This window comes from Moschus berezovskii, chromosome 23 (assembly GCF_049115385.1).
Source record: "Moschus berezovskii isolate FMDL1 chromosome 23, NW_MosBer_1.0, whole genome shotgun sequence".
Classification (NCBI taxonomy): Eukaryota; Metazoa; Chordata; class Mammalia; order Artiodactyla; family Moschidae; genus Moschus; species Moschus berezovskii.
In genome coordinates, this window is record NC_142482.1 from 20699589 (window position 1) to 20726986 (window position 27398).

A 27398-nucleotide genomic window follows, 5' to 3' on the forward strand; every position below is an offset into this window, starting at 1 on the left:
TGGGTATGGAAAATGCTTGGCTGCCCTGATCAGACAAGTACAAGCAGCTAAGACAGTTGGATCTCTCACCTATGCAAAGGAAGGAGTACTGCTCTATTCCCAGGAGACTGGGTGAACTACGAAACTATTAAAAATGATGTTGGCTGCGGTCCTATCTTTTTCTGTGTCAGACCCTACTGATGTGGTATTTGGGAGAGCTTCTTGAAGAAAAAACTGGAAGAGTTATGCACCATCAGCTCTAAAGTGTTACTAGGCTATAAAATGAAGAACCAATCATCTGCCTTCTGAGAGCTGCCAACAGTTTACAATGACATATAGTTCTTACAACTCCAACTGTTAAGGCAGGTAACTCTGAAAAGGTCACTGATACTGGTTCTTGATACAGAAGGAAGGGAAATACTGATGGCTGTTTGATCTACTAAGCTAAGCATACCAGAAAAATCTGGATTTGAGAAGTATAACATAATGGGGTTTCAAATTAAGTCTGTTACAAACTGGCTTACTGTGGGGTAGATAGATGCTTCTAGAAGAAAAGAAAGACTAGTCTATGTTTTACGACTTTCCAAGTTAAGTATCACAAGCACACAAAGGTTGTAATTCTTCAGTTATTATGGAATGTAATTTTATTAAAAAATAAAAAGTCAAAACAAGACAAAAAACCCTATCATATGGCAACTTTGAGATGATAGTGAGTATGGCAAAAACAAAAGTCCACCAGTTCCAGAAAGTCTGAGATTCAGTTTAGGGACAGAAGGAACAGCCAAAGAACAAGACAAAAGACAAATCTCAATGAAAACCCCCTTCTGTTTTTTAACCCCTCGTAGTTTAGAGAATGTATTTCAAATTAAGCTACAGGCAAATAGAGACCTTCATTGATCTGGGTACCATTTTCTTTCCTGTACCTGATAAAGTGACTGGAACATAAGAAATTTAACTCTATTATGGAGTTGAAGAAAAATGGAGGGAATAGTTGTTCTCTCTCAAGTTTCCCTTCCTCCACCATCAACTCTTGTTCTATATTCACTTCTACGTAGTTTAGAAAATACAGATGACTTTGAGGTCACTCTCTCATATGACAATCACAACTACTTCATTCAAGTCATAGAAATATAAGAGTTACCACAATATGATTAGTTTAACACTCCTCATAGCTGGACAGCAAAGCATGGCTGCAATAACTGAGAAGCTTTAAGTATTGGTAAAGAGAATGGTCTACTTTCTTCTTAAGAGGGACAGTTTCAAATTTTCATTTTAAACTTAAACTATAAAGTGTCCTTGGCAAGTTTCCCCAAACTTCTAAAACTTACGTAGCACCAAAAGTGTGGATTCTGGGATTCTGCATCTATGTCATTACATGTCTCACTTCTTTTTCTATGATATGAATCTAAGGACTTTCATATCATTTAATTTTAAATAATGCATTGACATTTATCTTCCTTGGTGAAGGTACTGAGACAGCTATATGCAGTTCCTATCAATCTCATCTTTTGTAAACTTGAATGTCCAGTATGCCTGAAACATGACAGCAGAGAGGCACCTTGAAAATTATTTATCAAACTCTTTCAGGGGGAACTTATCTCTTAGGGAAGGTTATTAATGAGAGCCAGAGGAAAAAGAGCTAAGGCCTACTCTACTTCTACCTCTTATTTTTTGGCCTCACTATGCAGGAAGTGAGATCTTAGTTTCCTGATCAGGGACTGAATCCATGCCTCCTGCACGGAGTCTTAACCGCTGGACCACCAGGGCAATTGCAGTCTACACTACTCCTGTGTTACCACTCCATCTACAGAAAGAACTCAAGCCAGATTAGGATGACGCCGAAGAACCAGCTCACGTGCCTGCCTTCCTTGTATCTCTAACAACACATCTGTAACTATGGCAGGCCAGTTTCTTCTTAATCGAATGGAAAGCATTTAGTCTACAAACAAAACTATTTTACAATTGGTGTAACAACTTCCAGAAGAAGAAAAAACCTATTTGTTCGAAGTACCTTTCTAGCAACTGCTGCCCAATTTTTCAAGAGGTGTACAGGAACAAAAAAGTCCTTCACAGGAAGGCTGCAGACCCAGAGACTGTTTTAAATTGCAGTTATTATGCAAAAAGTAGGAGGAAAAAGAGCCAGTCCCAACAAGACAAATTTTTCTTCAAGTCAAGGTGAAAGGCTCTTTGGGGTTCTGATTTGACATTCTAGCCATTTTATATCAATCCATTCCAATCTCCCATTAACCCAAGGAACTGTCTAGTGAGTGAGAAGATATTTCAAAGAGGCTTTCTGAAACATAAAATGGTTATTCTGCAACAAGACGGTATTTAAAACATTTAACAGTACTCTAACAACTTTCAATAATGAAGAACACTATAAAGAACCCATGGAAAGCCAGACCATTTCCAGTGTGTTCACTATTAAGTAAACAAGGTCTTGGATTAATTATTTTAAATAAACAAAACTTTTAATAAGTTATACTTTCTAAACAAACATCACTCATTTTAAAAATTCATGGCTAGGTTTCAAAAGCATTTTGATCAGCAACAAATTTTAGTGAGTCAGAGAAGAAACATGATGAATAAAAGCTGACGTGAAAAAATTGTTTTAACGTTTTTAAAAGCAGGCAACATTAAGAAGGTGAGACAGAAATTAGGAACATAAAATAATCAAACTTGTAACAAGAATTTCAAGAAAAATAGAAAACATGGCTATTTTCCTGTATTACCACGTGCCTTTCAAACTTACAATGCACCACACTGTTATAACCAAAGGGGAAAAGAGGCTAATGAAAATTTTATAAAGTCACTGATGTCCCAGTCACCTACAACAACGGGTCAATCCAGATTATGTGTTTTTGCTCCGAGACACACCAAACCTTCATCCAAGCTAAAGTTATTTCCAAATAAGCCAGACAAACTAATAACAGCTTGGTATATTAATTATGATATAAAAGGCTAGCTTAGCCAGTCTCTCCCCATCATGAAGAACTGAAGTATAAAGAACTGAGAAGTAAGCAGCATCCAACAAAAGGACACTGAGTCCCCAGATTTTTCTACAATTTCACATCAGATTACCACGCTAGACAGGGATCCCCCACACCAACAAATTTAGCTAAGTACTCCTTTTGTACTTTTAGAAAACTTTCCATCTCTCAGAATTTCTTTTGTAAACACTAAATAATAAGGAAGTTAAAACATTCTCACCTAGTCAGCATAAATTGTTATGGATGGAATAAGACATGCTAATAAACTCATTCAAATTTTAAAAGTCATCTGTAAAGAATGCAACAAGTTATCAGACATTATTTTCAAAGAACCATAATTGATTTATGCTGAATTTTTCTTAAGTCAGCAGTAAGTCAAAACAATAATTCTTTAAAAAAGCAACTTCTCAATCTTTCCATCTTTTCTATTCTGAGCAAATTGGTACACTTCTTACCCTATTTTTCAAAGTAATGATAACAGCTCAAATAGATAGCTCAATGAAAATTTCAGACAGAATAATCCTTGTGGTTGCAAACAAATGAGCTTTCAAAAGAGCAGATGCTCACAACTCTAGCTACCTTGTTCTTTTCAAGGATGTACCTCCTCTAGCATGCTGGAAATAACTGGAAGACTAATTAGAGCAGAAATAAAATGATGGAGTAGAGCTATACTTGTGGAGACAATACCACCACCACACACGTGCCTAGTTCCCGGTATCAAAAGAATATTGAATTGTGTTTAAATGTCAAGACTGAAATTCTTCCTAATCTAGGGAATATTTCATTGGTGATTGGGTCATCATACCAGTACAAGAAAATGCTACATCATGTATAAGGAAAAACTCAAGAGTTATACAATCACGTAATTTAAGCTAAAACATTTCCTTGTTTCATTCAACTGCTAAGAAAAAGAAAACCGGGCAGGGAAGATTGTTCTTTGTACATTTACCAGAATTTTGGATCCGCCACGTTTTTATAAACTGAGTATCAGGAGGTATCGACTCCCCTTCTCCTATGGTGACATCTTCAACAAAGGACATGGAGGGCACACTGATGTTTGGGCTCTCAAAGTCATAATATGCGCCAATTGCTGCTTGTAGGTTCCTACAAATAAAAAGAAAAGGCAAACGACTTCAGTCCTCTCCAGAGCATATTAATCTAATTGTCAAACAAAAGAAAAAGGCCTGTTTTCTTAGGCTATGCCATAGAACCTGTATAAAGAAGGTATATAGATGGCTCCGAGTATGTTAATCTTCAGAGTCGTTGATTCTGGCTTAGGAACAACAGGAAAAAACACAAGGGCCAACAAACTTGTGCAACACTTTCTTCGCAAGGTACCTACATAGAAAGTAAGCATTATTAGCACCATCAGCAACAATGTGAGGAAATCTCCCTTATACCCATAAGGACAGCAAGTATGGGTAAGAAAGTCAATTAAAAGATAGCTCCTCTGTAGCTGTGACTAAACTTCAAAGAAGCTCCGTTAAAGAAAATTCTTTTTTTAAAAAAAGGCAATACTTGGTTCAAAAAGTTTAATATAATGGGGATTTCCGAGGTGGTCGTGGTTAAGAATCTGCCTGCCAATATAAGGGACATGGGTTACATCGAGGAAGATCCCACATGCCGCAGGGCGCCTGTGTTGCACAAGTTTTGATCCCACACTTTAGGGCCTGTGCTCTGCAATAACACAGGCCACTGAAATGAGGAGCCCACACCACAGCTCAAGAGTGGCCCCCATTCTCTGCAACTGGAGAAAAGCTGGAAGAGCAACGAAGACTTGGCACAACCAAAAGTAGTAAAGAAACTTTCTAAAAAGCGTCATATGATGAAAAATACCTATCTTATCTCTTCTTTTCCATACACATACACACACATGGGTATTATTTGTGGCTTTAACAGACATATCTAAACTTCCTTCAATAAAAAGTTATACATTCAGTGAATGCTCTCACCATGAATGTATGGAGTGTCTATCTCCCCATTACTTCTCTAACATTTTGTATTTTTGTCAATCTGATGGGTAAAAAATAAGATCTTGGTGAGGTCTGAAAATGGTTTTCTCTTTCACGAGAGGTTAAATATCTTTAGGGGCTTCCCAGGTGGCGCAGTGATAAAGAGTCTGTCTGCCAATGCAGGAGGTCCAAGAGATGCAGGTTCGATTCCTGGATCAGGAAGATCCCCTGGGGCAGGAAATGGCAACTTGCTCTAGTATTCTTGCCTGGAAAATTTCATGGACAGAGAAGCCTGGCTACAGTCCATGGGGTCACAAAGAATCAGACGCAACTGAGCACACAAGTATCTTTTACACTTCACGAGCCATGTGTAGCTTCTTTTTAGAAGCACAATTTTGTAAATGTTGGTGTTCTTTTTAATTACTTATAAACTTCCTGATGTCAGAAGGAACTACCAAGCATACAAACCAGAGTCCCTAACTGAACAGAATCATACAACTGACAGCTTGGTTCATCAGTGCCAGAAACCAAAGGCCACTGAGGGGTTTAAGTAAGCTGCATTCATTAAAGAACTTGTTGATAATTACATTAACTGCTTCTCTTATGGTCTTCCTCAAACTAGTGACATCATCCCCAGTCCCCAAGGGAAAACAACACAAAGAGCATTTTTCCAAATATAACCCAACCATAAGCCAATGGATCCAGTGGGTTGTTTTTAATTATGCATAAACATAGCATGAAATAAGGTCTGACAGTACACAACTGTTCAACACACATGCTATAAACAACAAATACTTTTCTGCTGAGGGCCTGCCTACTCTTCCAGGTGTTTGCAGCTGCCAGAAAGAAAGGCTATATTTAGAGCAGCTACCTCAGGTAAAGCCCCATGCAATGGGGGCCTCTAGTATTAATGAGTAATGACCGGAATTACACTACCACCAAATGCAGGCCTATCACATGTGTGCTAGATAAAATTTACATGGAGCAGAGTTGGGCGAGGGTCCAAACTGTGCCTGTTTATTTGACCATTCAATAGGAAGGCTTGAGCTTCAGTCTTTCCAGCAACTTCCTTATCTAATTGGTATTTATCTAAAGTGAGGAATATGTGACTGGTCAAACTTCAGTTCAGTTCAGTTCAGTCGCTCAGTCGTGTCCGACTCTTTGCGACCCCAGGAACCACAGCACGCCAGGCCTCCCTGTCCATCACCAACTCCCGGAGTTCACTCAAACTCATGTCCATCGAGTCGGTGATGCCATCCAGCCATCTCATTCTCTGTTGTCCCCATCTCCTCCTACCCCCAATCCCTCCCAGCATCAGACTCTTTTCCAGTGAGTCAACTCGTCGCATGAGGTGGCCAAAGTATTGGAGTTTCAGCTTCAGCATCAGTCCTTCCAATGAACAGGGTTGAACTTAGGGAGGCCCAGATCCTACCACTCACCAACAGACTCAGGAGTACATCTGGAATCAGCCTTACATTTAGAGATTAAACGAGGAAAAGAAAAAGAGGCCGAATTTGTATTTTGTTCTTCTGAAAACTTTTTAAATGAAAGTGGCCACCTTTTCATAAAGATAATTTATGAAAATTATCAGCCTGAATTGTTTTCTGTTCACTTAGCTGTAAAATATGCTTGGGAGGGAAGAAACTATTTGTGCACTCAGGACAACTGCCAATTCTCATATTCAGCCTGTGTCATATTTCACCACTTGGCTGTGCCTGCTATCAGACAGGACTTTGAGACCAGCATAGCAGAAACACGAACAAGTGGAAAAGTCCAGTTACTCTACTTAGGCGGATCCACCCCCTCCTCAAACCTCTTTTCACACATTCCTGCTTAACCCACAGCCAAGCCAACAAAACTGGTACCTATATTATCCAGAGAACTCAGCCAGAGAAAGATTAAGAAACATTTTTAAACGCCAAAGTGAAACTGAAAGTAGAGAACTAGTCTCTTGGCAGGAAGGAGTGAAGGATGACAAAGCACAATCATTTCCCAAGTACAAGGCGGAAAAAGAGGACATTAGCTTGGCAGTTCCCTAACCCGTGGGGCAGGTACACAGCCCCCTCAGCGCTTAGACCATTTAGATCACTGCCTCCCTGAGCCAAGGAAAAGGAAGAATAGACTTCAGTCAGTTCAGTTCAGTTCAGTCGCTCAGTCGTGTCCGACTCTCCGCGACCCTATGAATCACAGCACGCCAGGCCTCCCTGTCCATCACCAACTCCCGGAGTACACTCAAACTCATGTCCACAGAGTCGGTGATGCCATCCAGCCATCTCTACTTAAACAGCTCCAATTCAGTGTGAGAATAAGCAAATATAATAGCATGCACTCCTGTTTAACACAACATACTCAACTACTGGTCCCATCACTACATGGGAAATAGATGGGGAAACAGTGGAAACAGTGTCAGACTTTATTTTTTTGGGCTCCAAAATCACTGCAGATGCTGATTGCAGCCAGGAAATTAAAAGACGCTTACTCCTTGGAAGGAAAGTTATGACCAACCTAGATAGCATATTAAAAAGCAGAGACATTACTTTGCCAACAAAGGTCCGTCTAGTCAAGGCTATGGTTTTTCCAGTGGTCATGTATGGATGTGAGAGTTGGACTGTGAAGAAAGCTGATCGCCGAAGAATTGATGCTTTTGAACTGTGGTGCTGGAGAAGACTCTTGGGAGTCCCTTGGACTGCAAGGAGATCCAACCAGTCCATTCTAAAGGAGATCAATCCTGGGTATTCATTGGAAGGACTGATGCTAAAGCTGAAACTGCAATACTTTGGCCACCTCATGCGACGAGTTGACTCACTGGAAAACACTCTGATGCTGGGAGGGGTTGGGGGCAGGAGGAGACAGGGACGACAAAGAATGAGATGGCTGGATGGCATCAGCGACTCGATGGACATGAGTTTGAGTGAACTCCGGGAGTTGGTGATGGACAGGGAGGCCTGGAGTACTGTGATTCATGGGGTCGCAAAGAGTCGGACACAACTGAGCGACTGAACTGAACTGAGCTGAACTCAACTACTATTAGGCAACAAGAAACTCCACATGAAACAGAGATGGCTGAGGACACGGGAAAGAAACTTGGACACCACTCAGTATTCAACCCAGCCTGAAAGTTTAAACCTCCAGGTTCCTTCAGTGTCTTTGCTCAAGAAAAGTTTTTACTCTGATCTCAAAGTTAAAAGTGCCTAAAGAACGAAGGGGAGCAGCGTAACAAGCAGAAAAAAGGCACAGGTGAAGAAGATGGATGATGGTGATGATATATAACATTGTGAATATACTTTATGCCACAGAACTATGCGCTTTAAAATGGTTAAAATTGTAAATTTTTATTTTACTTTATTTTTATTGATATGACCAACCTAGACAGCATATTAAAAAGCAGAAACAATACTTGACCGACAAAGGTCCGTCTAGTCAAAGTTATTGTTTTTCCAGGAGTCATGTATGGACATGAGAGTTGGACCATAAAGAAAGCTGAGTTCTTAAGAATTGATGCTTTTGAACTGTGGTGTTGGAGAAGACTCTTGAGAGTCCCGTGGACAGCAAAGCGATCAAAGCAGTCAATCCTAAAGGAAATCAATCCTGAATATTCACTGGAAGGATTGATGCAAAGCTCCAATACTTTGCCCACCTGATCTGAAGAACTGATTCATCAGAAAAGACCCTGATGTTGGGAAAGACTGAAGGCGGGAGGAGAAGGGGAGGACAGAGGACGAGATGGTTGAATGGCATCACCGACTCTATGGACATGAGTTTGAGTAAACTCCGGGAGCTGGTGGCAGGAAACCTGGAGTGCTGCAGTCCATGGGGTTACAAAGAGTCAGACATGACTGAGCAACTGAACTGAACTGATAGTTGATTTACAATGTTGTGTTAGTTTCTGATGTACGGCAAAATGATCCAAATATATTCTTTATCATATTCTTTTCCATTATGGTTTATCACAGGATAGTGAATATAGTTCCCTGTGCTATCCAGTGGGACCTTGCTGTTCACCTGGTAGTCTGTATCTGCTAATCCCAGACTCCTAAATTTATATCCTCTGCGCCCCCTTTTCTCCTTTGGTAACAATAAGTTTGCTTTCTATGTCTGTGAGCCTGTTTTGTAAATAAACTCATTTGGATCATGTTTTAGGTTCCACATATAGGTAATATCACATGTTACTTGCCTTTCTGACTTACTTTGATCAGTAGGATAATCTCTAGGTGCATACATGTTGCTGAAGTGGCATTATTTCATTCTTTTTATGGTTGAGGAATATTCCATTATATATATTTACCACATCTTTGTTATCCATTCATCTGTTGATGGACAATTAGGTTGCTTCCATATCTTGGCTATTGTGAACAGTGCTGTGATGAACATGGGGGTGCACGTACGTATCTTACTAGTTTTCTCCCGATACAGGCACAGAAGTGGAACTGCTGGATCATATGGCAACTCTATTTTTAGTTTTTTAAGGAATCTCCATACTGTTTTATATAGTGCTTACACTAATTTACAGGAGCAGTGTAGAAGGGTTCGCTTTTTTCCACACCCTCTCCAGTACTTGTTATTTGTAGACTTTTTAATGATGGCCTTTCTGACTGGTGTGAGGTGATTCCTCACTGTAGTTTTGATTTGCATTTCTCTAATAATTAGCAATACTGAGCATCTTTTCATGTGCTTACTGGCCATCCGTTTGTCTTCTTTGAAGAAATGTCTATTTAGATAGTCTGCTCATTTTTCCATTGGGTTGGGTTTTTTTTATTACTGAGCTGTATGCACTCTTTGTGTATTTTGGAAATTAAGCCTTTGTCAGTACATTGTTCGGAGAAGGCAATGGCAAGCCACTCCTGTACTCTTGCCTAGAAAATCCCATGGACGGAGGAGCCTGGTAGGCTGCAGTCCATGGGGTCGCTACAAGTCAGACTTGACTGAGCAACTTCACTTTCACTTTTCACTTTCACACATTGGAGAAGGAAATGGCAACCCACTCCAGTGTTCTTGCCTGGAGAATCCCAGGGACGGGGGAGCCTGGTGGGCTGCCGTCTATGGGGTCGCACAGAGTCGGACACGACTGAAGTGACTTAGCAGCAGCAGTAGCAGCAGTACATTGTTTGCAAATATTTTCTCCCAGTCCATCAGCTGTCTTTTCAATTTATTTATGGCTTCCTTCCTGTGGAAAAGTTTGTAAGTTTTTTATTAGGTCCCATTTCATTATAAAAAGGTAAATTTTTAAATGGCTTTATTTAGAGGAAGCTCCTAACCTTCGGTTGTGGGGCTTTGAACAAGTGGCTGTCTAATCATCTGTGTCAGTTTACTCATGTACAAAACTGAGATTTTTATAGTAAGTTTGGCTTATATTTTATATTACAAAGTTGGTGTTACAAGGTGGGCTGTGAAGACTGCATGAGGCAATGTGTGTAAATGCCAATGCCTTAGGCTGGCAGACATTTAATTAACCATTTATCCACGTGCAAGGCATTCAGCCTTGGACAGAAGAGACACCCATTCCAGGCAAGGGTCCTCCCCATTATAAAGCCTAGCAGCCTGCAGCAAACCAGGGACACTCAAACAAGGGTAACTGCAACTACCTCTCACACAGATGCTTATCAGCCCAAGGCAGCTTTTCCATCTGGGGGTAAAAAAATGGGCTTGGTGCGCAACACAGTTTCAACCGCACTGATAATCAAGTTAACCTGATTTGGAGTGGACAAATCTGGTAACGCTGGTATGTGTTTTCTGATGAAACACAATTCTGTAACTCAGAAGTGATACTGTCCAACCTTCATTTTATAGATGAGGCCACAGACACACTGACAGGTAAATAACTTGCACACATCTGTTGAAAAGCATATATCTTTTAACTTAACCAGAATTTTCCAATTATCTACTAATGCTCTGAACATCTGATTTTCTTAAGAACACACTAAGTACCATCCTGAACTCTATAAATGAGCTAATTATAACATCTCATTAAGCCAAATTTTTGAAAGTGGTCAAATGTCTAATTGTATATATTCACAAACACAGAAGATTTATTTTTGTACTATTTATACAAACATAAGTCAGATTAACAGTCTTCTGAAGAAAAAATCATCAATATACTGAATATACATCAAGAACATCATCCCAAAAATACAGGAGTAAAAGAAAACAGTTAAGAAAACTAGGAAATCAGAATTTAAGAAGGAATGCCAGAAGTCCAAGTATTAGCTCATATTCTCAGCAAAATAAAATTAAATATCTTTCCTTTTCCTCTCTGAACAAGAAACTGAAAAGGATTCAAATTACTTATAAGAAAAAAAAAACTATACATATAATCTGGACATAAATTGGGAAATCAGAATAATGAATCGATCCAGTTAAACATGAACAGCAGCATCTTCAGGCTTCAAGCAATACTCACTCAGAACTTCAAGAAGTTTTTCTCACCTATGGAGTGTCAATGACCCTGCTCCCAAGGCACAGGCCTAGCAGGAACCAGGAAGACCTCACTATCCCAAATGACTGAGAAAACCTGACTAGAAAAAGGGTCAGAAAAACAGGTGGCAGTTCTTACCAGGGTTTTCCAACATCAACTCAACAGGCCTCAAGCGTGGAAGACCAAAATGAGGGGAAAAAATGTGACTCTCAAGAATGTTAAGGCCTTCAGAGAAACTGAGAATTTTATTAAAACACAGATGAATGCAGGCAGGGAACAGAAGATGAACTAATGAAGGCTCAAATATTTTCAAACCTAAAAATTAACTAACAGATGATACTATTTAATATGTGAAGAAAGGAAGAAAGAACTAGGGAAAGATTTCATTAAGAGGAGCAGCAAAGGTCACACCACTGTTTACCCACTTCTTAGAGCCCTCGCCAAGTCCAAGATCATTTCTTCATTCTTCTTTTCCTGGCTATTTACTGGCCCATTAATTCTTAAACTTTTTAGAACTGGTCCTTCTAACATCAGCAGTTATACCTTTTCCAAAGAGAAAGTAAAAAACTAGCATTCTGCATGAAAAGCCAAGGCAGTAGCACTGTTTCAGATTATAAGTATGCAGTTTCGGGCTACATACTTTAAAGGATAAGATATAATTCAATGGTATTTACTTTATTCACAGGGATTTGCAACTACCTCTACTTTCAAACTTTTAAATCATTTGAGATGAACACCACATACCCATTAAGCAATCATTCCTCATTATTCCTTCTCTCCATCCCCTGACAACTACAAATCTGTTTTCTGTCTCTATGAATTTATCTATTTTGGATAATTTATATAAATAAAAGGAATGACACAATATGTGTCATTCTATGTCTGGCTTCTTCCACTTAGCATAATATTTTTGAGATTTATCCCAAATGGCATGTTGATCAGTATGTATTCCTTTTTATGGCCTAACAATATTCCATTTTATGTATATACTACATTTTGACTATCCATTCATTTGTTGATGGGCATTTGGATTGCTTCTACCTTTTGATTATAACTACTGCTATAAACATTCATACGCAAATGTCTGGGTGGGCATATGTGTTCATTTCTTCAGATATATACCTAAGAGTAGAACTTCTGGGTCACATGTAATTCTGTTTAACTTTTTGAAAAACCACCATACTGTTTTTCACATCAGCTGAATCATTTTACTTTGCCAACAAAGGTCTGTCTAGTCAAGGCTATGGTTTTTCCAGTGGTCATGTATGGATGTGAGAGTTGGACTGTGAAGAAAGCTGACCGCCGGGAAGAATTGATGCTTTTGAACTGTGGCGCTGGAGAAGACTCCTGAGAGTCCCTTGGACTGCAAGGAGATCCAACCAGTCCATTCTAAAGGAGATCAGTCCTGGGTGTTCATTGGAAGGACTGATGCTAAAGCTGAAACTGCAATACTTTGGCCACCTCATGCGAAGAGCTGACTCATTGGAAAAGACTCTGATGCTGGGAGGGGTTGGGGGCGGGAGGAGAAGGGGATGACAGAGAATGAGATGGCTGGATGGCATCACCGACTCGATGGACGTGAGTTTGAGTGAACTCCAGGAGTTGGTGATGGACAGGGAGGCCTGGCGTGCTGTGATTCATGGGGTTGCAAAGAGTCGGACACGACTGAGCAACTGAACTGAACTAAATCGTTTTGCATTTTTATAAACAATGTACAAGTGGTTCTATTTTTCTACATCCTCACCAATACTTCTTTTTTCTATTATTAGAGTCATCCTAGGGTGATTCCCTGGTGACTCAGACGGTAAAGAATCTGCCTGCAATGTAGGAGACTCAGGTTCAATCCCTGGGTCAGGAAGATTTCCCTGGAGAAGGGAATGGCTACTCACTCCAGAATTCATGACTGGAGAATTCCATGGACAGAGGAGCCTGGTGGGCTACAGTCCATGGGGTCACAGTTGGACATGACTAAGCGACTACCACTAGTGGGTGTGAAGAGGTATCTGACTGTGGTTCTGATGTTCATTTTCTTAATGACCAATAAACAACTTTTCATGTACTTGTTGGCTATTTATCTATCCTCTTTGGAAATAACATCTATTCAAATCCTTTGTTCATTTTTGTGACCGGGTTGCTTGTCTTTCTATTGTGCAGTTGTAAGAGTTCTTTACATATTTTGAATATTAGAACCTTATCAGATATAAGATTTCCAAATATTTTCTCCCATTATGTTGACTGTCTTCACTTTCTTGATGTCTTCTGATGCAACATGAAGTTTTTTTTGTTACTGCAGTCTAATTTATCTAGTTTTTCTTTTTTTGCACATGACTCTGATGTCAAATCTAAGAATCAGTAGCCAAATTCAAGGTCATGAACACTTATCCCTATGTTTCTTCTAATAGTTTTATTGTTTTACTTTTATTTAGGTCACTGATTCATTTTTTTATTTAATTTTTGTATAAAGAGTGAGGCAGAGGGTCTAACTTCATTCTTTTCTCTGTGGTTATCCAGTTGTACCAGTCCCATGTGTTAAAGAAGATCAAATATTTTTAATAGAACAAAAAGCTGGACAGACTCTTGGGTATGAGTGGGATTCCGCCCTATGTGTGATCCTAGCTAGCCACTGGTGACACTGAGGTTGCCAGTGCAATAAACGGAAAAGCTCAGACCTCAGAAACCGAATGGGGGAACAAGTAAAGACATGCGCTGCACCTCACCATAACTCAAGTACGGTGTGCTTATGATGTGATCACACTAAAAGATATATCCTATTCCCAAACGCAGTTTCTAGGACTGAAAGAACCAACAACATTTACATCTAGCATCAAACCAAATTATCAGCATAAAAACCTTTCCCTAACTGCCAATCGGACATGACTGAGCGACTGAACTGAACTGAACTGAACTGCCAATCAATAACTATATATAGTATTTACTTCTCTTATATTTCTTTTCCTTAAATTTTCACTCATTCATGACTCTAGGTACTAGAACTGTAGATAAATAAGACAAAGTCTTTGCTACCAAGGAACACAAAGTCTGTTAAGAAAGATTTGGGGGACTTCCCTGGAGGTCCAGTGGTTAAGAATCCATTTTCCAAAGCAGGGGATACAGGTTCAATTTCTGGCTGAGGAACTAAGATCCCAAGCACCACAACTAGAGAGCCTGCATGCCACAACTGAGTCCACGCACTCTAGAGCCTGTGCAGCACAAGAGAAGTCTGGAGCTGCACGGAGAGATGCCTGAGCGCGCTGCAACTAGAGAAAACCCCGCCAACAAAGAGCCCGCATGCCACAAGGAAGATTCAGCACAAAGTTTAAAGAAAAAAAAAGGTTAATATTAAAAAAGAAAAAGATGTGGAAACATAATCACAATTCAATGAAGTAAATTTCAGAGAGGAAACCTAACCAAGGACTATAAAAGTACAGAAAATACCAGTCTCCAACTTAGGACTTTAGGGAAAGCATCATCAACTAGGTAACATCAAAACTGTACCCCCAATGAACTGTTTAACCACCTAAAGAAAGGGGCATTTCAGATACAGGGAGAGAATCTCCAAAGGCACGGAGAACACCACAAACTCACAAACAGCCAGAAAAAGAGGTCTGACGACATTCAAGTCTCTGGTTCTGGTTGTGTCTGAAGCCTAGAAGAATTGCTAAGTTAGGTTCTAAGGTACTTTTGTATCATTATTAATTCTCATTTTTATTCAGACTAGTATAAGACAGAGTTCCCTTCTCTCCAATAAAGTCCTAACTAAGACAAGACTAAAGTAATACAAAAGTTAAAAATCCACAATATATAACAAAGTCAAGGTGAGCTAGGAAGAAATGGGCTCCCTCCATCTTGGCTTAGAAGACAGCAGTCCTCGCATGTCGCAAAGTGACTGGTTACACTCCATACATACTCCAAAGCTAGATGAAGTCTTAAGAGCTTGGACAATAAAAGGAAAATGCCCATAGACTTGAGTAAAGTTCTTCAAGACAATCCAGTCTGGCCTTTCAAAGGAAGGTATGACATGCAAGATAAGAATATAACTTTTTGCCTAAAGTCAGAGATCTGAAACTACTAATGGTCAGGTAATTAAGAGCTTCCCTGGTGGCTCAGAGGTTAAAGCGTCTGCCTCCAATGCGGGAGACCTGGGTTCGATCCCTGGGTCGGGAAGATCCCCTGGAGAAGGAAACGGTAACCCACTTCAGTATTCTTGCCTGGAGAATCCCATGGACGGAGAAGCCTGGTAGGCTACAGTCCATGGGGTCGCAAAGAGTCGGACATGACTGAGCGACGGAACAGAACGGAATGGATGCTGAATTTCAGGCCAAGAATTCTCTGTATCAATAAAACTGTGAGACTCTGATGAATACAATATAGACAGCCCCTTTCAAAACTTCTCCCAGGGTCCCCCAACTTGCCATCTCCTCCCTTCATTATGAAACATATCTAAAAGAAACATAGCTGGCGAGAGGGGAAATTTTAAAGGGAATGACATTCCACAGATTTGAGAAAGCTCAAAATCCACAATTATGTATCCATGCACTGAATAGAAACCTTTAACCTGAAGTGGTAAGTAGAGCTAAGGGACCTAACCCAATCCTAGCAATTCTCTTTAGCAATCTCAGGAAACTAAAATCTGATTATATTATTACTGGAGTTGGTCATTTATCAAAGGGAATGTTTGACTATGAAATGGATAAGCAATGAACTTAAGTTTTTAAAGGAGCTCTATTATGAGGTGCCTATAATTATTATACTCCTCATCAAGCCCTAGGCCCCCAAAGTAGCATCTCACTGGAAGAGGAAAGCTAAGCAGCATGGCCCTCATACAGGACCTAACTCCCACCCTGCCCCTATATCTTCTGTACTCCTCTCAAGGATGCAAGAAAAATATCAGACACATGGAATCTTTCTGGAAGAAGGCAGGCCAAGGCTTTTAGTTCTCTGCCAATGAGATGAGTCAACAGGTGACCACAAGACTTACTATTTTACTGTTCCTGCCCTACAGAAGATAGTGCACACTTGGACTTCTTCCTGCTTGTATCCCCCACACTGAGAACACTGCCTGGCATATAGAAGGTGTTCAATAAATATTTGTTTGAACAGAATACACTAGTGACCAAATATAGTACTGCTGACCCTTGAACAACATGAAGTAAATTGAGTATGTTCACTATAATTAGATTTTTTTTTTCAATAGTAAATACTACATGATCCGAGACTGGTAGAATCCACAGCTTGGGAAAAGCGGATACGGAGAGTCAAATTATTTAAGTTATACACAGATTTTCCACTGCAAGACAGGTCTGCACCCCTAACCCCCCACGTTATTTAGAAGTCAACTGTATTTTTCCTTTCACCTCATTTTCCTCACAACTGTATACTGAAAGTATTGGCATATCTTCATTTACTGTGCATCACAGATATAATTGCTTTGTCTTTTTCAAGACTGTGACTTACTTTATATATTTATGCCTGCGCTGGGTCTTTGTCGCTGCTTTCTCGAGCTGCAGTGCACGGGCTCCTCTTTTGGTACCTGGGCTCTACAATGTGCGGATTTCAGGAGTTGCGGCTTGCAGGCTCTAGAGCACAGGCTCAGCAGCTGTGGCACGTAGACTCGGTTACCCCAAAGCCTGTGGAATCTTCCTGGACCAGGGATCAAACCTATGTTCCCTGCATTGGCAGGCGTACTCTTAACCACTGGACCACCAGGGAAGTCCCTAGAGTTGCCTTTTTACAAACTGCAAGTTTGTGGCGGCTATTCTCACCTTCTGAGATGACCTACCCTCTGTCTGTGGAGTGTGTTTCTCTCTAAATAAATCCACTTCTTACCTATCACTTTGCCTCTCACTGAATTCTTTCTGCCACCAGACATCAAGAACCTGAGCTTCATTAAGTCCTAAAGCAGAACTAAAACCGACGACGAACGGACGATGTCAGCGATGTCAGTGTTCTTCATACCAGAGAAGACCACCTGAGGCCAGGAACAGAGAAGCTCTTGAAAAAGGCTATCTGAAGCCAGCTTAAAGCAACCACAGAAACCCATCAGACTACCTGAGGCCAGACTGGAGTACAGGCCCTGTGCACACCTGGTCTTTGATCTTATCAGCAACCCCACCCCTGAACAGTGGCTATAAAGGAAGGAAGGAAGGAAGGAAAGTCGCTCAGTCGTGTCCGACTCTTTGCGACCCCGTGGACTGTAGCCTACCAGGCTTCTCCGTCCATGGGGTTCTCCAAGCAAGAATACTGGAGTGGGTTACCATTTCCTTCTCCAAGTGGCTATAAAACTGCTCATCAAATTCTCCACCACTGGGACACATAGGTTTCAAGGCAGGACCCTACTGCGTACCCCTTTGCCTGGCAAAGCAATAAAGCTATTCTTTTCTATTTCATACCCCCTCAAAAAAAGTCTGTGGCAAGCAAGTTTATCAGTACATTTTTCCAACGGCATTTGCTCACTTTGTGTCTCTGTATCCCATTTTGGTAAGTCTTCCAATATTTCAAACTCTTCCACTGCTCTATTTGTTATGGTGATCTGAGATCAGTGATCTATGATATTTCTATTAACACATGAACTGTGCCCAGATAAGACTATAAAATTAATTGGGAAGTGTGTGTGTTTTGACCACTTCACCAACCAATCATTCCCCCATCTCTCTCCCTTCTCCTTGGGTCTCCTTATTCTGAGATACAATGTTGAAATTAGATTGTGGCCTCTAAGTGTTCAAGTGAAAGGAAGAGTCACACATCTCTCACTTTAAAAGCTAGAAATGATTAAGCTTAGTGAGGAAAGCATGTCAAAATACAAGACAGCCAGAAGCTGCACCAAACAGCCATGCTGTGAAAGCAAAGGGAAAGTTCTTCAACAAAATGAAAAGAGCACTCCGGTGAATGCACAACTCATAAGAAAGTGACACAGCCTTATTGCTGATGTGGAGAAAGTCAGAGTGGTGTAGACAGAAGATGAAACCAGCCACAACATTCCCTAAAGCCAAAACATAACCCAGAGCAAGGCCCTAACTCTCTTCAGCTCTATGAAGATTGATAGAGGTAAGGAAGCTGCAGAAAAATGCTAAAGCTAGCAGAGGTTGGTTTTGAAGTTTAAGGAAAGATGTGATCTCCACTTAATATAAAAGTGCTAGGTCCTGGAGGGAGCAAGTGCTAATGCAGAAGCTGCAGCAAGTTATCCAGAAGATCTAGATAAGAAAACTCATGAAAGTGGACAGATTTTCAAAGTAGACCAAACAGCCTTATAACGGAAGCAGATGCCATCTAGGACTTTAGTGGCTAGAGAGAAGTCAATGCCTGGCTTCAAAGCTTCAAAATGAGAAGCTGACTCTCAGGGACCAATGCAGATGGTGGCTTTAAGTGGAGGTTGATGTTTATGTACCACTTCAAATACCCTAGGGCCCTTAAGAACTTTACCTACTCTGCCTGTGCTCTGTAAAGCAACAACAAAGCCTGGATGGCTGAACATCTGTTTACAACATGGTTTACTGTTGAGATCTGCTCAGAAAAGATTCCTTTCAAAACATTACTGCTCATGGACAATGCTCCTGGTTACCCAAGAGCTCTGATGGAGACAGGCAATGAAATTAATGTCGTTTTCATGCCTTCTAACACATCATCCCTCTGTAGCCATGGATCAAGAAGTCATTTCCATTTTCAAGTCTTATTCTCTAAGAAATACATTTTATGAGGCTATAGCTGCTATAGATAGTAATTCCTCTGGTGAATGTGGTCAAAGGCAATTGAAAACATTTTGGAAAGGATTCACCGTTCTAGATGCCATTAAGAACATTTGTGATTCATGGCAGGAAGTCAAACTACCATCATTTACAGGAGTTTGGAAGAAGCTGATTGCAACCCTCATGGATGACTTTGGAGGGGTTCAAGACTTCAGTGAAGGAAGTAACTGCAGATGTGGTGGATGTAGCAAGAAAACAAGAAACGGAGCCTTAAGATGTGACTCAACTGCTGCAATTTTGGGATAAAACTTGGACCAATGAGGCTCTTAGGGATGAGCAAAGAAAGTGCCTCCTGAAATGGAATCTACTCCAAGTGAAGATGCTACAGAAGTTGCTGAAACGACAACAAAGGACTTAGATTATTACATAAACTTACTTGATAAAGCAATGGCAGGGTTTGAGAGGACTGACTCCCAATTTTGAAAGAAGTTCTACTGTGGGCACAATACTGTCAAACAGCACTGCATGCTACAGAAAAATCATTCGTGAAAGGAAGAGACAATCAATTTGGCAAACCTCACTGTTCTCTTACTTTAAGCTGCCCCAGCCTGAAAGCGGAGAAGGCAATGGCAACCCACTCCAGTATTCTTGCCTGGAAAATCCCATGGACAGAGGAGCCTGGTAGGCTGCAGTCCATGGGGTCGCTAAGAGTCGGACACGACTGAGTGACTTCACTTTCACTTTTCACTTTCATGCATTGGAGAAGGAAATGGCAACCCATTCCAGTGTTCTTGCCTGGAGAATCCCAGGGATAGGGGAGTCTGGTGCGCTGCTGTCTATGGAATTGCACAGAGTCAGACACAACTGAAGTGACTTAGCAGCAGCAGCAGCCGCAGCCTGAAAGCAGTCACAAAAAGAAATGTGCACATCCATGTTCATAGCAGCATTATTCACAATAGACAAAAGATGGAAGCACATGTCTATCAAAATGTGGTACATACATACAATGAAATATTACTCAACCTTCAAAAGGAAAAACTGTCCCATGCTGAAACATGGATCAACATTGAGGATGTTATGCTTAGAGATAAGCTGTCACCAAAAAAGACAACACAATATTAATGGTAGTCACAAATATGAAGTATCTAGAGTAGTCAAATTAATAGAAACAGAAAGCAGAATGCTGACTGACAGGGGCAAAGGGAAGGGGGAAATGAGGAGTTATTGTCTAATGGGCACGGAGTTTCCATTTTGCAAGATAAAAATGTTCTGGATTAACTGTACAACATGCTTAATACTACTGAACTATACACTTAAAAACCATTAAGATGATAAATTCTATGTTACATGTATTTTACTACAAATTTTAAAATTGTTAATTAGGATGAAACCAACGTGTTTCATTAAGAAATTTGGACTTATTCCAATAAGGAAAGGAGACCATAGAAAGGTAATAAAAACAACTCTTTTGAAGTACAACTTAGGCAGCATAAAATACTCATTTCAACTGCACAATTCAATGATTTTTAGTAAAGTTACTGAACTATAAAACAACAGTCATGTTTCAGAACATTTTCATCACCCCAATAAAGGCTGAATGCCCGCAATGTATATATATGTTAATTGCACGGGGGAATTAAGAATGCTAATCAGGTGACCTGGACATAGGAACATTATCCTGGATTATCCAGGTGAACTCAATCTAATCACTTCCTTAAGCACAGAAGAGGGAACTGAAGGAGAGAACCAGAGAGAAAGCAGTGTGAGAAGGAGCCACATGACATGCTGGCTTTGAAAATGGAGCAACAAGGCCATAAACCACAGGACGGCATGTGGCCCCTGGAAGGGGTAAAAGGCAAAGAAATGAATTTGAATTCTCCAGCAAGAACACAGCCCTGATACACCTTAATTTTAGCCCAGTGAGACTCATTTTGCATTTCTGAATTCCATAACTGTGAAATTATAAATTGGTGTTTTTTTTTAAACCACCAAATTTGTGGTAATTCATTAACCAAAAACAGTAAAAAAAATTAATACAATGGTTATTTGCTGTATTAGTTTTGCTACTTTACTCTTAACATGTATTTGAAAATGTATATCATATAAGGAAACTATGAATATAAAAAAATGAAGAAATGTTACTAATAAAAAGGTGCTATTTTCTGCTGAGTCGTTTCCTTCATCATAGCTGTGCTCTCAAGAACTCAATTACCCATTAAGGATGCACATTTAGAAGTAACTCCTATTTTTCTTGCTTCTGTCCCCCACCCTCTGCTATGTAATTGTCGTGGATACTTCCTAAAAAGGAAAACAATCACTAGGTTTAGTGCTAACTGAAATTTTGAAGATACTAGAGCAGAGGAGACATACCCAAAGTAGACATGAAAGTGTATGATACCCAAAAAAGACCCAGAATGACAAACAGAAAACATGATTCAGACAAAACTATTTTCATAAACAAAACATTTGTGGTTTATTGTTGTTCATGAAACTTTCTTTGGCACATAATTTAAAGCAGTAGTTACAGAATGATCAGGTAAATCTGTAATTAAGTATGGTTTTCAGAAGTGTGTTTACCTCACAAAGAACTTAGAATAGGCCACAATGGTTAAAATGTGTCTTACCCTATAACCTAGTCAGAAATATGTCTAAAAGATACTACTTTTATTATTTTTTAAAAACGTGCCAGAAAACCAAATTGTAAACCAACATTCCACTCTCAAATCTAGCTGCTGTTTCTGCATACAGAGAAAAAGAAATGAAGGGCCTTCAAAAAGAAATCACACATCTTTTACGTGTGTGTGTGTGTGTGTGTGTGTGTGTGTGTGTGTACACACGCCTAGTTGCTCAGTTGTGCCCGACTCTTTGCGACCCTATGGACTGTAAACCCCCAGGCTCCTCTGTCCATGGCACTCTCCAAGGAGGAATACAGGAGTAGGTTGCAATTCCCTTCTCCAGAGGATCTTCCTGACCCAGGGATCGAACCCAGGTCTCCTGAATTGCAGGCAGGTTCTTTACTGTATGAGCTACAGGGAAGTCTTTTACCTATACCTTTGACTAAAAGGCTCCACACCTATCTGATATGTCCTTTCTAGAGATCTCTTGGTGGTGTGCCACAAGAACCACACTGACCAAACCATCTTTGGAGAATACAACAGTAAGCCTCAGCCTATTCACCTCCAAAAATGACCATTCCTTATGAATCTTAATAAAACTTGACCAAGTCCTATGTAATATGATGAACAATGCCAATGCAATGTTATCACCACCAAATAACGTCTCATGGCCTTAATGCCTACTTGCTCATTCTGCAGCCAACAAATCTCCAAATACTCTGTGGCTATATTTGGCTGTTCTCTGGTACATGTGGGATAGGTACCTTAAAAAGCTACACACTTAGAGCTGGAAGACTAAATTAAATTGGACAGAACTTGGGAAAAGGCAGATTCTGTCACAGCTCACAAACCTGACAGGACCAGGCACCTTTTTCTTTTATGAACTAATAAAACAACAGTATAAAATGTCACAAATTGGTGCCATCTTTAGTAGTAACGACACACTGAGAACAAACAAGGAAGACAACATGTAAAGAATATTTCCTGTAAAAGTCCTTACAACAGTCTCGAATATTCTTAATGTTCTCATGTCTGGGCAACCATCTGCACATGAGAACAGTCAGGTTTGGGTGGCTCATCCAACTATGGCATTTCTTCTACATTACAGAAGAAAAGGATTTTTAAAAATAGCTACTTTGCATGATACTACATAATTGCCACCAGTTAAATTACTATTAAAAAAAAAAAACCCAAAATCACAAAACTATCCAAAGAAACATGGGGTAGGGAGGGAGGAACTAATTCGGTTCACAAAGAAAAACTAACAAAAACTCAGGAAAAAACTTTCTGTAACTTGTTCTGATTTTTCCCTAAAAAGAGTGGTCTCTCAAAGACAGAAAAGCAAACATCCCCAATCAATGCAAACACAATGAAAAAGTATATGTATTTCAAGCTTCACAAAGGTCAAGGAGATCTCTCTCTCCAGTAGGAGAGGATCTTTGGATCCTCTATAGCTGAGGTCAAGGTAAGTATGTTACTATTAAGATAAGTAACCAAAATCTGCTTCATTCACCATAAAGTCCTTCATAACTCTAGTTAAGTCCCAGTTAAAAATTAACAGTATCCATATTCCTGGGGAGAAAGAATCAATATTGTGAAAATGACTATACTACCAAATGTAATCTACAGAGTCAATGCGATCCCTATCAAATTACCAATGGCATTTTTTCAGTTTAACAAAAAATTTCACAATTCATATGGAAACACAAAAGACCCCAAATAGCCAAAGCAATCTTGAGAAAGAAGAATGGAGCTGTAAGAATCAACCTTCCTGGCTTCAGATTATACTACAAAGCTTCAGTCATCAAGACAGTATGGTACTGACATAAAAACAGAGATACAGACCAATGGAACAAGAGAGAAAGCCTAGAAATAAACCCATGCACCTATGGGTACCTTATGTTTGACAAAGGAGGCAAAAATACACACTGGGCAAAGACAGTCTCTTCAATAAACGGTGCTGGGAAAACCAGAGAGTTACATATAAAAGAATGAAATTAGAACACTTCCTAACACCATACACAAAGATAAACTCCAAATGGATTAAAGACCTAAATGTAAGACCAGAAACTGTAAAACTCTTGGAGGAAAACATGGGCAGAACACTCAATGACATAAATCAAAGCAAGATCCTCTATGATCCACCTCCTAGAGTAACGGAAATAAAAACAAAGGTAAACAAGTGGGACCTGATTAAACTTAAAACCTTTTGCACAGCAAAGGAAACTATAAGCAAGGTGAAAAGACAACCCTCAGCATGGGAGAAAATAACAGCAAATGAAACAACTGACAAAGGATTAATTTCCAAAATATATAAGCAGCTCATACAACTCAATGCCAGAAAAACAAACAATCCAAACGGTGGGAAAAAGACCTAAACAGACATTTCTCCAAAGAAGATATAGGGATGGCTAACACACACATGAAAAGATGCTCAACATCGCTCATTATTAGAGAAATGCAAATCAAAACTACATTGAGATATCACCTCACACCGGCCAGAATGCCCATCCATTCAAAAAGTCTACAAACAATAAATGCTGGAGAGGGTGTGGAGAAAAAGGAACACTCTTGCACTGTTGGTGGGAATGTAAATTGATACAGCCACTATGGAAGACGGTATGGAGATTCCTTAAAAAACTAGGAATAAAACCACCATATGACCCAGCAATCCCACTGCTAAGCATATACCTCAGGAAACCAAAACTGAAAAAGACACATGTATCCCATTGTTCTTTGCAGTACTATTTACAATAGCTAGAACATGGACATGACCTAGATGCCCATCGATAGATGAATGGATAAAGAAGCTGTGGTACATATACACAATAGAATATTCAGTTCAGTTCAGTTCAGTCGCTCAGTCGTGTCCGACTCTCCATGACCCCATGAATCACAGCACGCCAGGCCTCCCTGTCCATCACCAACTCCTGGAGTTCACTCAAACTCATGTCCACAGAGTCGGTGATGCCATCCAACCATCTCATTCTCTGTCGTCCCCTTCTCCTCCCACCCCCAACCTTTCCCAGCATCAGTCTTTTCCAGTGAGTCAACTTGTCGCATGAGGTGACCAAAGTATTGGAGTTTCAGCTTTAGCATCAGTCCTTCCAATGAACACCCAGGATATTACTCAACCATAAAAAGGAACACATTTGAGTCAGTTCTAATGAGGTGGATGAACCTAGAACCTATTATACAGAGTGAAGTAAGTCAGAAAGAGAAAGATAAATATTGTATTCTAATGCACATTTAATGGAATTTAGAAAAATGGTACTGAAGAATTTATTTACAGGGCAACAATGGAGGAAACAGACATAGAGAATAGACTTATGGACATGGGGAGAGGGGAAGAGAAGGTGAGTTGTATGAAAGAGTAACATGGAAACTTATATTACCATATGTAAAATAGATAGCCAACAGGAATTTGCTGTGTGGCTCAGGAAACTCAAACCGGGACTCTGTATCAACCTAGAGGGGTGGGATGGGGAGGGAGGGGATATATGTATACCTATGGCTGATTCATCTTGAGGTCTGACAGAAAAAAACAAAATTCTGTAAAGCAATTATCCTTCAATAAAAATAAATTTTTTTTAAAAAAGCAATCTTTTCCTTCAAACCTCTGAAACAAGGTTTAGACTGCATTTCCCAATAAATTTCTGAAAGGCTTCACTGACCATGTTAAAAAAAAAATTAGCTGTATGTTCAGAAAAGACTGCCAACCAATACACACAGAAAGAACAACAAAATTGAAAATTCAGAAAATTTATCTTATTTAATCACCTGGCAGCAAACAAGCCAAGCAAAGATCTTCAATGGATACTAAAACATCAATGGATCCTAAAGACTGCTGGGAAAAGGGATATTCTCACAGTCTCTCGCTGACTACTTGTTATAATTAGTAACAGATAAACACCGTCGTAAATAACTAAATACTCAAACTTAGCACAATAATGGAACAAACAGCAGATTTAACAAAAGACACAGAATCATCTGTTATTATTTCTAACAACAGAATGTTTATTAACCTTAATTTGGCCATAAGGAAACAGATTAATCAACAATATGGGACACTCAAGAGGACAACTGGCCCAGACTCTTCAGTTCAGTTCAGTTCCGTTCAGTCGCTCAGTCGTGTCCGAGTCTCTGCGACCCCATGAATCACAGCACACCAGGCCTCCCTGTCCATTACCAACTCCCGGAGTTCACCCAAACTCATGTCCATAGAGTCGGTGATGCCATCCAGCCATCTCATTCTCTGTCGTCCCCTTCTCCTCCTGCCCCCAACCTCTCTTACAAGATGTCAATGTTGGACTTGCTTGGTGGTGCAGCAGATAAGAAACTGCCTGTCAATGAAGAGGACATGGGTTCGATCCCTGGTCCGGGAAGACGCCACTTGCCGGGGGTTAACTAAGCCCCTGCATCATAACTACCGAGCTGCACTCCAGAGCCTGCGCTCTGCAGAGTGGCCAACACTAGGAGTGGCCAAGCACCACAGAAAGGAGCGGCCCCCGCTCGGCGCAACGGGAGAACACCCAGACACACAACAAAGGCCCGAGCAGCCCGCCCCCAGAAACACCACCACAACCCAATGCCAGGGAACGTGCCAATGGAAAAGGCGAGGGGCTGTTCCAGATGAGAGACATGACAACCGAACACAACACGAGATGCCTGACAAGATTCTGGATGTTTTAAAGGGCATTTGGGGAACAAATAGGAAAATCTCGATAGGAACTGTATGTGAACAACACTAGCATTTCCAGGCTAAATTCTTTGGGAGTGACAATGACATTGCAGATGTGTAGCATGATGTCCTTGTTCTTAGAAAATACCTACTGCAGGACTAAGGGGTGAAATGTTGCGATGACTGCAATTTATCGCAAATGGTTCAAGGGGGCAAAGTAGTATAAAATCCAGAGAGAGAACTCTCATACATTGCTGGTGGAAATGTAAAATGATAGTTACTTTGGAAAAAGATACTTGGGAGTTTCTTAAAAAGTTAAACATAACTTTACAATAAAAAACAGCAGTTAATTCCTAGGCATCTACCCAGAAGAAATTAAAACACACATACAAGGTCTTGCAAATCAATGTTCATAGCAGATTTATTTGTAATAGCCAAGAAGCAAAAAAGATCCAAAGGCCCATCAACTGGTAAACGGATAATCAAAATGTGGTATATATCAATAAAATGGAAAATTTCAACATAATACAATGGAAAATAAATAAAACTACTGATACATGCTAAAACATGACAAAACCATACAACACTAAGTGAAAGAAGCCACATGCAAAACAGCACTTATTATATGATTCCGTTCATATGAAAAGTAAAGAAAAAGCAACAATTCAGGGACAGAAAAAAAGTAGTGTTTGCCTGAGGCAGGAATGGGGATGAATTATAAACATGTAGACGAAATTTTATTGAAATGATGAAAATATTACACAACTGGATTGCAGTGATGGTTGCTCAGTTCTGCAAACTTACTAAAAACCATTCAATTATTTATTTTAAATGGGTTAATTTATGATATGTAAGTTATATTCAATAAAGATACTGTAAAAATAAAGCAGACATGGCAAAATGGCAATTACACAGGTATTCATTGTGCTAGTTTTTTAACTCTTCTGTAGTTCTGAAAGTCTTCAAAATAAAAAGCTGGGGGATAGATCAGAATGAACTCTGCAGCACACACTTACCCAAAATTAGTTTTTAACTGTAGATTTCCTAAAGGAAGTAAAAGGACAGAGCACAACTCTGAAAAGATTAG

At 39.9% G+C, this 27398-nt stretch overlaps 1 protein-coding gene across 5 annotated transcripts in view; it reads right to left on the reverse strand.

Moving 5' to 3' along the window:
* The window catches only part of ILRUN (inflammation and lipid regulator with UBA-like and NBR1-like domains), a 109039-nt gene that overhangs the window by 60616 nt on the left and 21025 nt on the right, over positions 1-27398 (reverse strand). For all 5 annotated transcript variants that reach the window (XM_088831436.1, XM_055407066.2, XM_055407065.2 and 2 more), the window contains exon 2: positions 3919-4073. In XM_088831436.1, the coding sequence (XP_088687562.1) occupies positions 3919-4073 (155 nt within the window). The remainder of the gene's footprint in view (positions 1-3918; positions 4074-27398) is intronic.